The sequence below is a fragment of the Pteropus medius genome, unplaced genomic scaffold, assembly GCF_902729225.1.
Source record: "Pteropus medius unplaced genomic scaffold, Ma_sr-lr_union100, whole genome shotgun sequence".
Lineage (NCBI taxonomy): Eukaryota > Metazoa > Chordata > Mammalia > Chiroptera > Pteropodidae > Pteropus > Pteropus medius.
Genome location: NW_024352790.1, coordinates 217,324 through 232,790, shown reverse-complemented (window position 1 = coordinate 232,790; position 15,467 = coordinate 217,324). Strand labels below are relative to the sequence as shown.

The 15,467-nt window shown below is 34.8% G+C and overlaps 1 protein-coding gene across 1 annotated transcript in view; it reads right to left on the bottom strand.

The window, feature by feature from the left end:
• LAMA2 (laminin subunit alpha 2) overlaps positions 1 to 15,467 on the bottom strand; it is a 239,010-nt gene that overhangs the window by 15,854 nt on the left and 207,689 nt on the right. The window contains exons 44-47 of the mRNA XM_039849938.1: positions 14,617 to 14,793; positions 9,005 to 9,153; positions 4,009 to 4,185; positions 3,576 to 3,744 (exon numbers count right to left, since the gene is read on the bottom strand). Of these exons, the coding sequence (XP_039705872.1) occupies positions 3,576 to 3,744; positions 4,009 to 4,185; positions 9,005 to 9,153; positions 14,617 to 14,793 (672 nt within the window). The remainder of the gene's footprint in view (positions 1 to 3,575; positions 3,745 to 4,008; positions 4,186 to 9,004; positions 9,154 to 14,616; positions 14,794 to 15,467) is intronic.

Here is a 15,467-nt window from a genome sequence, read left to right as displayed (position 1 = left end):
TATCTTATTCACTTTGCATTTAGTAATAAGTTTTTAATAAGTATTTGTTATAAGATAAATTGTCAAATGTTTAACTTTTAATAACCTTTTGAAAAACAGACACTCCTCTTCATGAAATACATAAAAAATAAGAGAAATTAAATTAAAAGAGAAGATATGTATAGTTCCATGACTTGAAACTCTAAAATACAATGCAACTCAATAGAGATGGAAAGTTTTAAAATAATTTTGACCACATACTTATAAATAATTACAACGTGCGAGAGAAGGAGAGATAGCAGTTAGAATTCAGACTTCTGGGTTTTAGTGCCATCTATCTATAACATGTAAAACCTTAGGCCATACTGTAAGTTCTAGTAATTCCTTTCCTCATATGGAAATGAAGAGTCAGAATCTTTAAGGTCTCTTCTACCTCTAATGTTCTGTGAGTCTTTCTACATCAACCCATAGGACTGCTACTCAACTTATCTTTTGTTTTTTGTCTTGTCTAGTAAGTGGAATTCTCTGTTTTGGAAAAGTTAAAACATATACTGCTGAGATCAAATGAAAACTGAAATGAGGACAGCAGTTTATAAGAAAACCTAAATGAATTAAAATCTCCAGTCCTAGATGGGCAAGCATCTTTATTTTCAAGGAAAAAAAAAAGGAAAAAAGTGATCTTTAGAAACCACAGAAGGAAATGCTTGAGATTCACTGTAAAACAAAGATATTATGGGCAATTAGAAAAGAAAGGGGATCACTGGGGACCAGCAGGGTTCTCCACCAATAAACCATACCAATTCAACATGGACTAGACTGGCTGAGAGCCCTGATTCAAGAGAAGTTCAAAGGACACTACAAGGTCCTCAAGGTTTTGATTGGTTAAATATGGTACCTGATGATGAATCAATAGCATGATACATCTGTTTAATATATTACAACGTTCTTAGTTGTATTAATAGACTATGATGACAGGTCAATGGAAGGAGGAATCCTGCTGTCCCCTTAAATGGGCACTCCATTTTGAATAGTCTTTTAGTGGCCATATCTTGGTAGGAGTTTTTCAAACTTAAGAATATTGATCAAGGGATATGGGAATTAGAAATTAGGTCATACGAAGAATGCTTTAGATAATAGAATATTTAGGCTGGAAAAGGAGAAAACAGCAATTTTCAAATGCTTGAAGTGATGTTAGAGAATATATTAGCAATGTGTTTGGCTACAGAAACATAATCATTACATCGCAGTTATAGGGATGAACTTCTATATCATTATAACCAATGGCTTTCTAACAGCTAGAGCCTACCTCATCATAACACTGGAAAATTATTGTTCATGAAGTGTTCAAGCAAAGGCTGCAAGTCCACATCAAGTACCATAGAGAAAGATTCATATTTTAAGATGGCGATCGGACTAGATGATCTCCAGGGCTTCTGCCTGTTATAACTTTTAATTCTAAGTTAGTTGTTCAGAACTTAGGATCATAGAAAAAGTTTTATAAGTGGGCGTTTGGATTCAAGATTAAAAAAATATTCAATCCATGATGTTTTGATTTCCTCAATTGTAAACAGATCTTGAGTCTAGGGAACAGATGAAGGTATATGAGAGAAGAGAATGAGGATCATTAACCTTTCCTTTGCTGGGGAAATATCTAGCATGAGGCCACATTATGAAAGAGCTAAGAAAATATTCTAAAATCCATGTGGTAGATCTCAGTGATGTCTTAGGAGAAAACCAAGTCCTTGAACTAATCCCCCCATGACTGATGGCCTTTCATTTGCTAGTTGGGTTGTAAGGTCATAGTTATCTTCTTCTGTGAAATGGAGCTAATAATACTTCCAACAATATAAATGAACGTAAATAAAACAATTAATGGCTTGTGGGGATCAAATAAAATAATGGATGTAAACTGCCCAGCAGAGTACTGGACATATACTAGTTAGTAAATGCAAGGATTCCTCAGTAGCTATGTGTGTGTGCTTCTTCCCAAATTCAAAGGACTTGCACATACATTGCCTCATTTGAGTCTTAAAGTAATCCCATGTGGTAGGCGAGGTAGGTGTAATATCCACATTTTACAGAGGATAAAATGATGCTTGAAGTAAACGACTGGTTTTCCTGAAAGATGATTATGTGGCTTCCCATTTAATAAAGATTTCTAGTGACACTGCTCTACAGAACTAATAATTCCATCATAGAAACTAAGAAAGAGAATAAAATATTCAAGAGTTTTCAAAATCTGCACTACTTAGGACTACTTAACCATCAATTGGCAAATATTATAATATGATGCATGTGCTGTCAAGAGTGTAGTGAGATCCCCTCTCTGATACAGTGATAATGCGAATGTAAATTGGTATAACCTCTAGAAAGAACAATTCAAATATCTGTGTTGAGAACCTCAGGCATATTCATCATTTGGTCTTCTAATTCCCTGTCTAAGAATCTATTTTTTAAAAATAATCAGAAATGATGAGAGAGTGTGTTATATAGACTGTTCAACAGAAAGAAGATAGGTTCTAATAGTGAAAAACTGGAAACACTAAGTGGCCCACAATGGGGAAGAAGTAAAATAAATTGTAAAGATAGAGCGTTGCAATGATAAGAAGCCAGACTCTAGACTTACTGGATTAAAATTCTCATCCTGCTATTTACTGGCTGTGTGAGTGGGTGAGTTACGTATGCTAGCTAATTCTTATCAACTCAATTAAAACTAGGATTATGTATATTTTACAGAGCTGTTATGAGAATTAAATATAATATTGAATGGAAATTGTTTAGGCAGTGGCTGGTATATAGTAAGCACTTAAAAGCAATCATGATCATTACTAATAGTAAATGTGCCATTGATTAAATGCTTAGTATATGCTAGATATTTAACAAACATTATCTTTTTTAAATCCTCATTATAACTCTTTGACATATGTGTTGTTAATATTCTCATTGTACAGATGAGGAAACTAAGGAACAGATTGGCTAAGTAGCTTTCCCAAATTCATATAGAGAGTAGGTTAGAGTGCTAGGATTTGAAGCCAGGCTGTTTGACTTTGGAGCCCATGCTGTAATCAAACATATTCTATTTCTCACACACTGAAAAATTTTGTGTGTGTGTGTGTGTGTGTGTGTGTGTGTGTGTGTGCGTGTTTACTTATACATGCATATGCATACACACATATAATCAGACACATATTTACATAATGTTTAGAAAAATTTTAAATTATGTATTACCAGTTTTTAAAAGCAGAATGCCAAATTATATATATGATATGAGACCTACTATGTGAAATGCAAATATGGTTGCCTCTGTGTGGTGGCATTATAGGTGGATTTTATTCTTGATTCTGTAGACATTTCTGTGCTTTCTAACTTTTCAACTGAAGACATGTGCCACTTTATGAACGGGAAAATTAAAAGAGAACAGATATAGAAAGAAAAGTAATCCAAGGAAGATATAAGGAGAATAGGTTTTCACAGACAGGTTGCCCATCCTCTAATTCTAGCTGTGGAGAAGAGTAGATATTCTGAATAGGCTTACTTCTAAAAACGACTAAAAATGTGAAGTATAAATTAGAAAGCAATGGGTTATAAACACTTACATGTGCCAGAACTGGGGTGGGTATTGGAAAGGCTGGGGTAGGAACTGGCTCTGGCTGGATAACTATTTCAGCTGGAACAGCTCCGTCTTCATCCTCATGCGGTTTTTGATGGGTGCAGCGACCAATGTCTGCATTTTTGAAGGATATAGGCTGTGCAAAGTCCATGGGGCTAATGGAATAGATAAAATTACACATTTTCTTATTTTTCATTGTCTTGCTTCCTTACAATTAAATCAACCCCCTCCCGCCCTTCCTTTTTTTTAAAGGCCATCTGTACAATTTCCTAAATCTAACTTGACGTTCTTCATTGTTTCCTTCCCCCCATGGTTTTGGAGACTGTAGGTGCTACATTGATCCTCCTATCAGAACAAACCAACCAATCAAACCAAAATAACTAAATAACATAAAAACAGTAGCGAGGAGATTCACTTACACAGAGTTAATAACTAGGTTCCATACACAGCCTTCAAAAGGAGGAATATTTCTTAGTGGGGAAGGTTGAAATTCAGGTGGAGCACCCCCAATGAAAAGCTTTTTAACTTCAATCGCTTGTTCTACTGTCAGGTTTTGCATATGCCTTCTGTCTTCATCAACTTGAACAGTAAAGATGCTGATAAAACATTTAAAATAAACAGGTATAAAACACATAACATCCAATACAATCGACAATCAAACTCTTTGGTGCCATCCCTTATTCCTCCCTCCCATAGCTACTATGTGAGCCCAAATTTGATAATTAGGTATTCTACATTAAACAAATGATACTGTTTCTGGGGATCTTGTCCCTCTGCCTCTCTCGTTAACTCTCCTCGAGAGTTAACTGAAAGGAAGCAATGGTGTAGCTGCAGCATTAGCCTCTGGTGGTGTTGACAGCAGTGGTCTATAGCGCAACACAGGAGCTCATAGAGCGAGGCCTCTGTACTGTGTAGAAATGTCTAATCGGATAAGGCTCAGTGGGTTTAGCACAGCATGGGGTCACTTTTCGTTTGGCTCTTTATTTCTTGGTTTGTGCTAGCTATTATCTCCTTGCCAGGGGACAAACTGTACTCCTGAGAGCTTAGATTGCAGGAGTCAACAGCAAACACTTACAGGACATTTTATAAAGAATGTAGTTGCTAGCTTTTGAATAGAAGAGGCAGGCAAGAACATCACACTAATTGTTCCTTGCAATGATTTTCCTTAGTGGCTGTTTCATTAATTTCCCTAATTTGCTTATGAGAGATAACTCACACACGACTAATTGAGAACCTCAAGCTACTTATTCACAAAGATCCTTGGATCCCGGGGCAAAGAATCTGAAGGAGACAATAAGTTCTGATGATGAAAATGACCAAAGGCATTTTCTCTTTTGTTCTAGAAGCAGGTTTTGTACTTCTGTCTCAACAGTAAGCTTGGGGCTATTAGTCATATTACTAGTCATATTATTGCTCAAAATTTACTTTAGATCTGATCTGAGGAGAAAACTAAAGTATTTAAGTGGAAAACTCAGTCCCGAAATGCCATCTTTACTTGATGTTATGAGAAATAAAAACCACATGTAGAACTAGAAACAATAAACTAGGGCAAAGATGCTTTGAAATGGCACTGAGCAAACTCCACACTTTGCAACAATTCGAATGTAAGAGAATGGAACAAAAATGGCTTATATTGTGGCTCAAAATGTCATTGTTCGGGGGGTATAGAATAGGCATGCTGAATTTAGTTTCAAAGGAAAAATAGGGGGAAATGACATATTGGTTTTTCACCAGACTCTGGATGAGCGTGTTGGCAAAATTCAGGAGGTTCAACCTCATTGCTAAGAATGTTGGTGGTTTTGAGACTTTCAGAAAATTACTCACTTCTGGGTATGTGTGACTCACTGAGAAGTCCTCTTCCCCTTTCCCACAATACCTTTTTTGTTTCTTTTGCTAAAAGCACCGTCTTGCATGATAGTGTTGTTCCTCGGGGTTTTCATGAGGGGTTTAAACCACTGTTAAAGATTGTTCAAGGACAGCAAATCTCTGTTCTGTTAGAATTTTTAAAGGGCCAGAGGCCCTTCTCTTTCTGATGTGGACTCTCTAGCCTGGTTGTGCTCCAAGGACTGTCATAGCGTTCCTGTCTTACTAGTTCTTTTCTTACTAGATCATGTGGTGGAGACGTGGCATGGACATGAGCTTTCAGAAGGAATAGACTGGAACTAAGTATTAGTTACTAGCTGTGTAAACTTGGGCCAGTTATTTAATCTCACTCAGTCTCATTTCATTCATTTATAAAATGAAGATACAAATATGTAGTTCAAACAGTGAAAAACATTAATTAAGGGATTGCACCAAGGCTCTTTTACTTACTAAGGGCATTGCAAGAAGACTATAGGTAAATTCTGCTTGTATTTTACACTCTAGCGGCATCAAATCTATATAATTTATTTAGTTCTTTTGTAAAGAAGGACATTACCAACATGTCCATTGTGATTCTGGTATATTTCCTGTTTCTCAAGTAACTATTCAATAATTCTTTCCTGATGACCTACTATGTACAAAAATTACTATAATAAACATTACATTATTATTAGTATTATGGTAGGTCAGCTGTATTTTCTTATAATTTCCACGGCTGATTCTTGGAGTTTCTGTTTCTTGTTTGTTTGAAATACTGGTCTAAGTTTTTTTTTCAAACCACCACCAGTTGGATTGTATATATGGAAGAAGATATTAAGAAAAGTGCCTGACATTTGTAATTTACATGAAAAATGAAATTTGAAAAATTTTTTCATTGAATATATTTTGGATGATAAGAAAGAAATAATCTGGATTGCAGTGTCCACATCATGATCTCACTGCAGAAATCTCAAATTATGCCTGAAATATCTGATCCCTTTGTGGTCTTTAGCCTAATTCCATACCTGTATGAAGAATGCTCTCACAGAGAAAACCTACTTGTCTACGCATCGACTCCAGGCCTTAGGGTTTAATGTTTTTGTCCAGTTAAAACCACCAGCTGCTTTGGTGGACTCTAGAAGGATCAGAGGGCAAAGCAGCTGGAAAAGCAGGGATCACTGTAATACCATAGAATTAGATACCGAAGTGATTGAAGTGAGATTCTTGCAGACAAAGGGATAGAAAGGGAGACAAGGGAGGAGGACTAAAGAGAGACAGAGGGGGAGAAAAAGGGCCACGTGCAATCTTGAAAAGTTCACCTCTCAATTTGGTAAAAAGCCCATGATTTTGTGAGGTGGTATTAAAACTACCACCTTATCTAGGAAAAGATCATTATCGTTCCTAAAAGAAATGATAATTGACATTTATGGTCTGAAAAGTGTTAGGAGGAAGCAAATATTTAATCAACATGAAGTAGGGCACCCAAAATGATACGAATAAGTAGTTGGTGAGCACAGATGAAGGTGTCATATATATCTGGGTTTAAATCCTGTCTCTGTTATTTACTAGGGATGTGATTTTGGGCAAGTCAGTTAATATTTCCTCATCTGTGATGAAAAGATATTAATACAGATCTCACATACATTTATAATGATTAAAGGATAAACTCTTAGTCTAGTATTTGATATAGAGCACATCCTAGAATAGGTATGAAGCATTAAAAATATTTCTGGGTAAAGTTATTGGGGTCATTAATGATCTCTGGTTAATCAGTTAATTGTAGCACTTTCTCAAAGGATAGGTGATGATTTTTTTTTGACCTTAGAGTGCTGAATGAGACATTATGATAGCAAATGTGTTCTTGCTTTGCCATAGAGTTCAGTGACTCTGCACTAATATGTCCAATACATTATCCATTAATTAACAGCAAATGGCAAAACCGTTTGTTTATATGGCCAATTAACTGAATGATCAGCTTTCAGTGATGTACTATACACTGAGCTTAATGAAATAAAAGTTGGATTGATAGTCAACAGCTGTGAGGTTGGCATAATAAAATGCCCTTCCTGAAGAAACACCTGTTAAAAGGACATTTTAGCATGACATCATAATGCACTAGGGAATGTCAGAATCCTTCCTCTACAAAATAACATATTTGAATGATTTTGGAGCAATTATGTTTCTCAAATCTGCATTTGCTTATTAAAAGTCTTTAAAGTTTTAAAACTTTAAAACTTTCTTCTCACAATGAAGAGGATTAATTTTTGGCAAAGGACCTGAAATGTAGTCTAGAAGATAGTAATCTAGAGCATTCCTAAATGAGAACATTATGTTTGCATTTCTCCTCAGAGACCATGACTGTAATATCTGGCTATTAGATTAGTAAAAATTCTTAGTTTGTTCAAATATTGATCCCTCATTTATCTTAATCATGGTTTCTAAACACCTAGGTTAGTAGACACTCTGCAAGAATGCTTAGTATCAATTCAGCCCACAACCTTAGGTTCTATATAATAATAGAAAGAATAAGCCAAGGAAAGCTTTTTCATTTACTTAGAAGATAAGAAATCCTTAACACTTATCTAAACTGTTATCTACACAAGAGGATAATTAGAAAATGTAGGTCTTTAATTATAGAATAGCATCTGCTTACTTGAACTACTGCTACATATTCATACTGTTGTTGTATTTAATAGTATTCTTTGTGCTCTGAGGTTTCATCAGATTTGATTTCTAGTTCTTTTCTATGTTTAATAAATGGATTACTGATTTGGAGACCTGAAGTCTCCAGGCTTCTGTTTTCTTTTTCTCTAATTGTCCTTCTAAAATAATTACTTCTCCGAGTTGTCATATAGCATTCAGATGAAAACTATACGTGACTTTCCCAGTAAATTAAGTATAAAGCATTCCAAAGAAATGAGAAATCAGTTTATAACACTATTATAGCCAATTCCCTGACTCAGAGCTGCATCTGCAGAGGTGGCCTCCGCGCCATGACGGCAGGATAGCAACCTTTTCCTTCTCTCTGTCAACTCTGCTCCTTCAGGAAGTCACTCTGCAGGGACCCTGCACACCCTGGTGGGAGACAGGGATGAAGTATGCATGTACCAGTACTCGGCAGATCCCGCAGCTGCTGCCACGCGTTGTACCTGTGACAGGTTTCTAAGCAGCTGCCATAACTGCTTTGGAACCTGAATGAAATAGCAACTGCCAAAGGCTGCTGGCTCCAACTGAGCTATTCTACATGTTTCACTATGTGCATACCTTATTTGAGAAGAGAATATTTGAGGGGTGCTGAGGGAGGATTTTTCTTATCTATAGCTTCAGAGGATGCATTTGCTTTTCCCCAAGGTGGAGAGGAGAAATGCACAGAATAGAAATGTGAGGAGTAGAACTCCTAAGGGCCAAGGTAAATGAGGTTTCTGAAGTATGAAATGTAAAGAAGAAGAAATTAAGTGACTTGTTAGTTTGGCAATGCATCACATGTCCATACATACAAAGGCCCAGTCAGAGATTACGGTGCAAAGGAGTTCACGTTAGTAACGACAGTAAGGTCTCTAGGGCTATTGTTACCCTCTAGTTCTCTCTACATGAACGGAATGTTCTCTCCCGTCGTGAAACAGACTTGGCTCTGGTTTGACAACAATCTTCCTCATTGTTCGTGTGCCTGTGGAGAGATGCACTTCCAGACGGCCTTTGTTCAGGAATATTGCATAATAGGCCTGCAACAGCAAATGGTTATTCAAGATTAGAAGGAGTCTCATTTATGACTTAGCATTAGAGGTTTTCTGACAGAACTGCAGATTCATCTGCTCTGAGATCTTACCCGAGAAGTTAAAACTCAATATTTTCTTAAACAATATTTTAAGCAGCTGGAAATAGCTCTGTAATCATTTAGCATTTTTGCTTGTTAGAGGATGTGAAAAGTGGGTGTAGTAATATAGTAGTCTCTGTAAAGCAGATCTGTGATGCCGAAAGTAACAGCTGTGCTTGCAGTGGATCTCTAACTCACAAAACCCATCAGGAAACAAAAGGTGTCAACAAAATCCTCTCCCTCATATTTACAAGTGGACTGCCAGCTGCTGAAATCAGGTCTGACTCCCAACCTCACGGCAATTTGAGTCTTTAGACTTCAATTTGTTCTCTGAGCTGGTGGAATAGATTGCTATCACCAATATGTAACTTGTCTCCCTCATTTAGAAAGAAGGAAGACAATTTTTCATCCACAAACATGCCTGCTTTCTTTTTGCTACCGTTACTATAGCAACCGGTATGGCTTTGAGATCAGATTATGAACCCTAGGGAGCTTGAATGCAGTCCTCATCCCCAAAGCTGATTCTACGTGTGCTCCCTTTCTTATGGAGCACAGGGGCACTTGCTACACAATAATCACTCAGTCCTCCACGAGTCACCTGCAGTGGTGGAAACGGTTTCAATCAAACATCATGTCTCCTCCAATTTATTGAATTGTGTATGTAGCTGTGTGTCCAACACAAAATGTCCAGAGGATCGGATTAGTGCTCACCATCCATCAAAGGAGCCACTTCAAACTACTCACTCAATTAAGATTTTCTTAGCTGATGGATTGTTTGATGTCTCAAACCCCTTTAGCAGAACATAATCACAAATAACCCTATGGGTAACAAAACTGTTAGCTTTGAAAAATAAAATATGTCAATTTAACCAGCAATGATTCTATGACAGACATGAACTATTTATCATTGTTTCTTCTTTCAGATAGCATTTACTGAGATTTTAAAAGCTAAATATTTATTATCATTAAAATGTTGAAACATTAACATGCTATTTCTAATTTGCTTTGTACTATAGTACTTAATATTGTCTCTTTTTAATTGTTTTAATAGGATCATGTTTTATTTTAAGAACTATCCTGAAAGCTGGTAATTCAAGTTCATTTATTTAGTACTGATGAGGAGAAATTTGGAGCTTAATTATCTGGAGAAAGTTGGTGCTTAATTATTTGACAATGACCTAGGAAACAAATATCATTTAGTAAAAATCTATTTCAGAATGTTTGATCTAGTCCTCTGATAACTAGTTTATGATTTGGAATAGTGAGAAAATAATTTTAGTTTTCAGGGTTAAAAGATAAAAAATTTAAAAGAGCATTTATATTTTACAAGTATTCAGTGCTCATGTGCAGTAAGGAATGAGATAAAAATACTTTTTTCCCCTTTACTCTTCAAAAAATAAATTTTATTATGACTATTTGATACATTTCTCACAATGCAATGGACATACATGTAAATGATGCACCTATGTCCACAATTTACAATTCAATGAATACCTGAGAATCTACCACCAAGGTTAAGAAGCAGTACTTTTGTATCTCCTATCAGCTTCTTCCCAATTTCATCCCCCAGCTTCCCTATCTTAGAAACCACTAATGTGAATTTTTATTTCCTTGCTTTTTGAAAATCATCATCATCATCATCATCATCATCATCATCATCAGGCCTAAAAAATAGAAATTTATTTCTCTTAGTTCTAGAGGCTGAGAATCTGAGATCAGGGTGCCAGCGTGGTCAAGTTGTGGTGAGAGCTCTCTTCCTGCCTTGCAAATGGCCCTATCTTCTCACTATGTCCTCATATGGCCTTTCCTTGGTGCCTCTACATGGAAAAGAGATCTCTTTCTTCCTTTTTGTTCTTTAATTGAGATGTAATTGACATACAACATGACATTAGTTTTAGGTATTTAGCATAATGAATTATATTTGTATATATTGCAAAATAATCCACACAATGTCTAGTTAATGTCCATCACCATACAAAGTTAAAATTTTTCTTTTTTGTCTGTGAAGGGAACTTTTAAGATCTACTCTCTTAGCAACTTTCAAATATGCAGCACAGTATTACTAAATATATTTGCCATGCCCTGCATTACATCCCAGGACTTAATTTGTTTTATAACTGGAAGTTTGTACCTTTGGACTCCCTTCACCCATTTTATCTGCCCTCTCTGGCAACCACCAATCTGTTATCTGTATCAGTGAGCTTGTTTTTTTTTTTTTTTTTTTTTTTTTTAAGATTCAACATATAAGTGAGATGATACAATATTTGTCTGTCTTTGTCTGACTTATTTCACTGAGTATAATGCCCTCCAGGTCCACCCATGTTGTTGGAAATGAAGAAAAATTTCATCCTTTCTTTAGGGCTGAACAATATTCTTAGGAATAAATATATGTATATAGTCATATATATTATATATTATATTCATATAATATATATTATTTATTCATATATAATAGAACTACTCTCTATATAGGAATATTTATATGTATATCTCTATCTATCATCCATCTATCTATCTATTATCTATCTGTCTGTCTGTCTGTCTATCTATCTATCTATCTATCTATCATCTATCTGCCACAACTTCTTTATCTATTCATCTGTGGATAGATGCTTAGGGTGTTTCTATATCCTGGCTATTGTGAATAATGCTGCAATGAATGGGGAGTGCATATATATTTTGAGTTAGTTTTTTTGTTTCCTTTAATTAATTAAATGCCAATAAGCGGGATTGCTGGATCATATGGTAGTTTTATTTTTAATTTTTTGAGGCACCTCCACACTGTTTTCCATCATTGCTGCACCAATTTACATTCCCACCAACAATTCACAAGAGTTCCATTTTCTCGATATCCTTGCCAACACTTGTTAACATGGATTTTATTCCCTTGCTCTTTAAAAGTTATTTTTGAAAATTCACATGTATATCTATAAACAATATGTTGGCTAGTGTTACTTAAATTAGAGATCTATAAAAATGGTGTCATACAGTATGTAGTGCATTTAAAATTTTTCTATTTAGTTTCTAATATTCGTCCATGTTGTTATATTTAGCTGTAATTTATTCTTTTTTACTACTACTTCATAATCCATTATGCAAAAGTGTCAGAATGAATCTGATCTCCAGCTGATGAACATTTGGGTTGTTTCTAGTTTTTCTGCTATTATGAAGAATACTGCTATGAACATTTTTGCACACGTCTCACTGGGCACATGTGCAAGAACTTGGGAGCTATACCTAGGAGTGAAATGCTGTCTTGTAGAATGTGCACATATTCAACTAGGTGGCTATAACAATCGACTCTTTCCATCATCAGTGATTTAGGATTCCATTTGATCCAATCTGGCTAATACATGGTATTATCATATTTCTTAATATTTTACCAATCTAGTGGGTATAAAGTCCAGTGTGGTCTGAAATTGCATTTACAACTGAGGACGAATATTCAAAAAATGTTTTTGGGTCATTTATGTTTCTTCTTCTGTGAAATGCCTGTTCAAGTCTGCCCATTGTTGTATATGTTTTTATTTTTTCTTATTGGTTTGTGAAAGATTTTTTTGTAATCTGGTTATTACTTTTTTTTTAGGTTATATGTGTTCTAAGTTTCCAATATTGGAGTTTGTCTTTTGTGTTGTTTGACGATCAGAGAGTTTTAATTTTAATAAAATTGCACTTGTTTATAATCTACAATCGAGATTATAAATTTATTACTTTGTTTTGTTCAGTAAATCCTTCTCTTCCCCAAGGTCAAAGTTATCTTTCTATATTTACTTCTAAAATGTTTTTCACTTTATATTTAAGATTATAATTCATTGGGAATTTATTTTTCTGTTTGTGGTGAAGTAGAAATTTACTTTTTATGTATTTATAACCAATTGCTCTGAAATCATTCATTGAAAGGTTCACTTTTTTTTTTAATGATATGCAATGCCACCTATTGCCAAATGTCATTTCCATCTATATTTGAGTATATTCAGGACTCTCTATTCTGTTCCACTGGCAGAGTTATCCATAATTAATACTATATTACCATGATTCAAAACTCTAGCTTCTAAATAGCTCCTGATAGGATAGCCCCCCTACCTTCTTATTCTATTTTGGAAGTCTCTTAGGTTTTTGATCTTGGATATAAATTTTAGAATTAGCTTGTTATGATTCACAAAACGATAAGGGGATATTTTTATTGAAATTGAATCTACATATCATTTTTGGGAGAATTGACATATTTTTTTAACATTCTTTCCATTTACATGTTGAACATGCTTATTTATTGAGTAACTTTAATATTTTTTAGTAAAGTTTTATAATTTTCTCCATATAGGTCTTATATTTGTTTTGTTACATTTGTTCTTCAATTAAATATTTGTTCTTGTACAATATTTACTTGTTCTTTTCTTGCAGCACTGGATAAAACAAGTGCAGTAATAATAATCATCCTTTTTGGGGGGGCTTGATTTTATAGGAAATATTTATAATATTTTCCTATTAAGAATACTTGTTATGGTTTTCTTTAACTCAGGAATCAGTGCTAAGTTTGCCAAACATTTGTCTTTATCTACTGATTATATGATTTTTACATTTTCTAATATTAAATCACTCTTGCTTGCCTGAGATAACCCAAGTTACTCATGGTTATACAGCTGTACATTCCGCTTGCTAGTATTTTATTTAGGCTTTGTTTCTTTTTGGTGGGGGAAATAAGATTTGTTACATAATATTATTAATTACCAAATGTTAAATGCTAAAAGTGATTTAAAAGACACATGTAATCACAAACAATACAACCCGACTTACAAAAATGCATATATCCTTAAGGATGTGTTTGTAAAGCATTCATTCCATCCTTTGGCCATGGCAGACTAGGAATTTCTATGAGCACTTTCACTGAGCAAAACTAGATGAAATGGCCATTCTCTGCCTCCCTGTGTCCAGAGAGGGTGGAGTGAGTCAGGTTCTAATAGACTACATTTGTGTTGGCTAACGAAACTAGGAAACAAATCCTAGAAGAAATTTAAATTTAAATTTAAGGAATCCTACCTGGATATTTACAGATCTGGTAAGGAATTGGACTTAGAGAGAAGAGAAGATTAATATAATTTGAATATATTTTAAGCTTTCTCTCCTTATATATGAATGATAAACCCATATGAAATATAGGTGAAAATATAAGTGTGACTGCACCTGGAATTGACCAACAGGAAAATCCTAGTGAAGATAATTGTCCTAAGAAGATGATAGTGAAAATAAGTAATGCAAATCAAAAAATAGAAAAGCAATTTATAAACCCTAAATACCTTTCTAATCTCTTTACAAAATAATTGCTTTATATAAGCATTAGAGAAAATGCATTAATAACGAGGTGTGAGGGTACCTGTCCAGTTTGCCTTCGTTTTCTCCTAGGTGGTGCTGGTGTCCCTCCACTTCCCAAGAGAATGATCCCAGATTCATTTTTGGTGCTGAAGGACAGGTTGATTTCTGTTCCCACATCAATTGGCACAGGGGGCAGCTCCACAAAACCTGGCTTGGGGAAGCTAACAGTGTAAACATTCTTTGGGTAAAAAGAGAGAAAACAAGAAAGCATTAGAAATGAATGAAAATTTAAGTTAGTTTCTCCATCCTACTCACCCTCCTCAATGCACTCAATGTTATCATATACATCATAGTTTTAGAAAGCATGAACACCCATAGTCACATGGAGAGTTTAAGAGCAACTGAAGAAATAGTATTTCTAGCTCTAAATGAATTTTCTGAGCAATTTGGGTTAAAATAAAAATTCTGGCCTATGTTTTTATTCTTGAACTTTTGATTTAAAATATAGAAGATTATCATTGATAGATAAAATTTTCTTTTGGTTTAAATCTATCTTGCTAAATCTCTCTTGAAAATGCTCTAATTAATCCTTTGAATACCTTCTATCAACTATTTGTTTATGTTTCATAGTTGAGTATGACCATGTCTCTGTCTGCATTCTTCCTCCATGATGAGCCCAAGGTAAAGAAGCTCATTGCTATCAAGTGTATAAATATACTCTAGAGGAATTTAAAAAATTCTAAATCTTTAACAACAAATAACTCAAACATTTCATAGTCCAGTTTTCCTCTCACAAAAATAGTATCATTGTTGTTGTTGATAATAAATTTAAACAGCAACATTTTAGACAGTAACAAAATGCAAAAGGAAGAAGTAAAAATCACACCCCCATCCCAAAGCTGTGATTTTTAT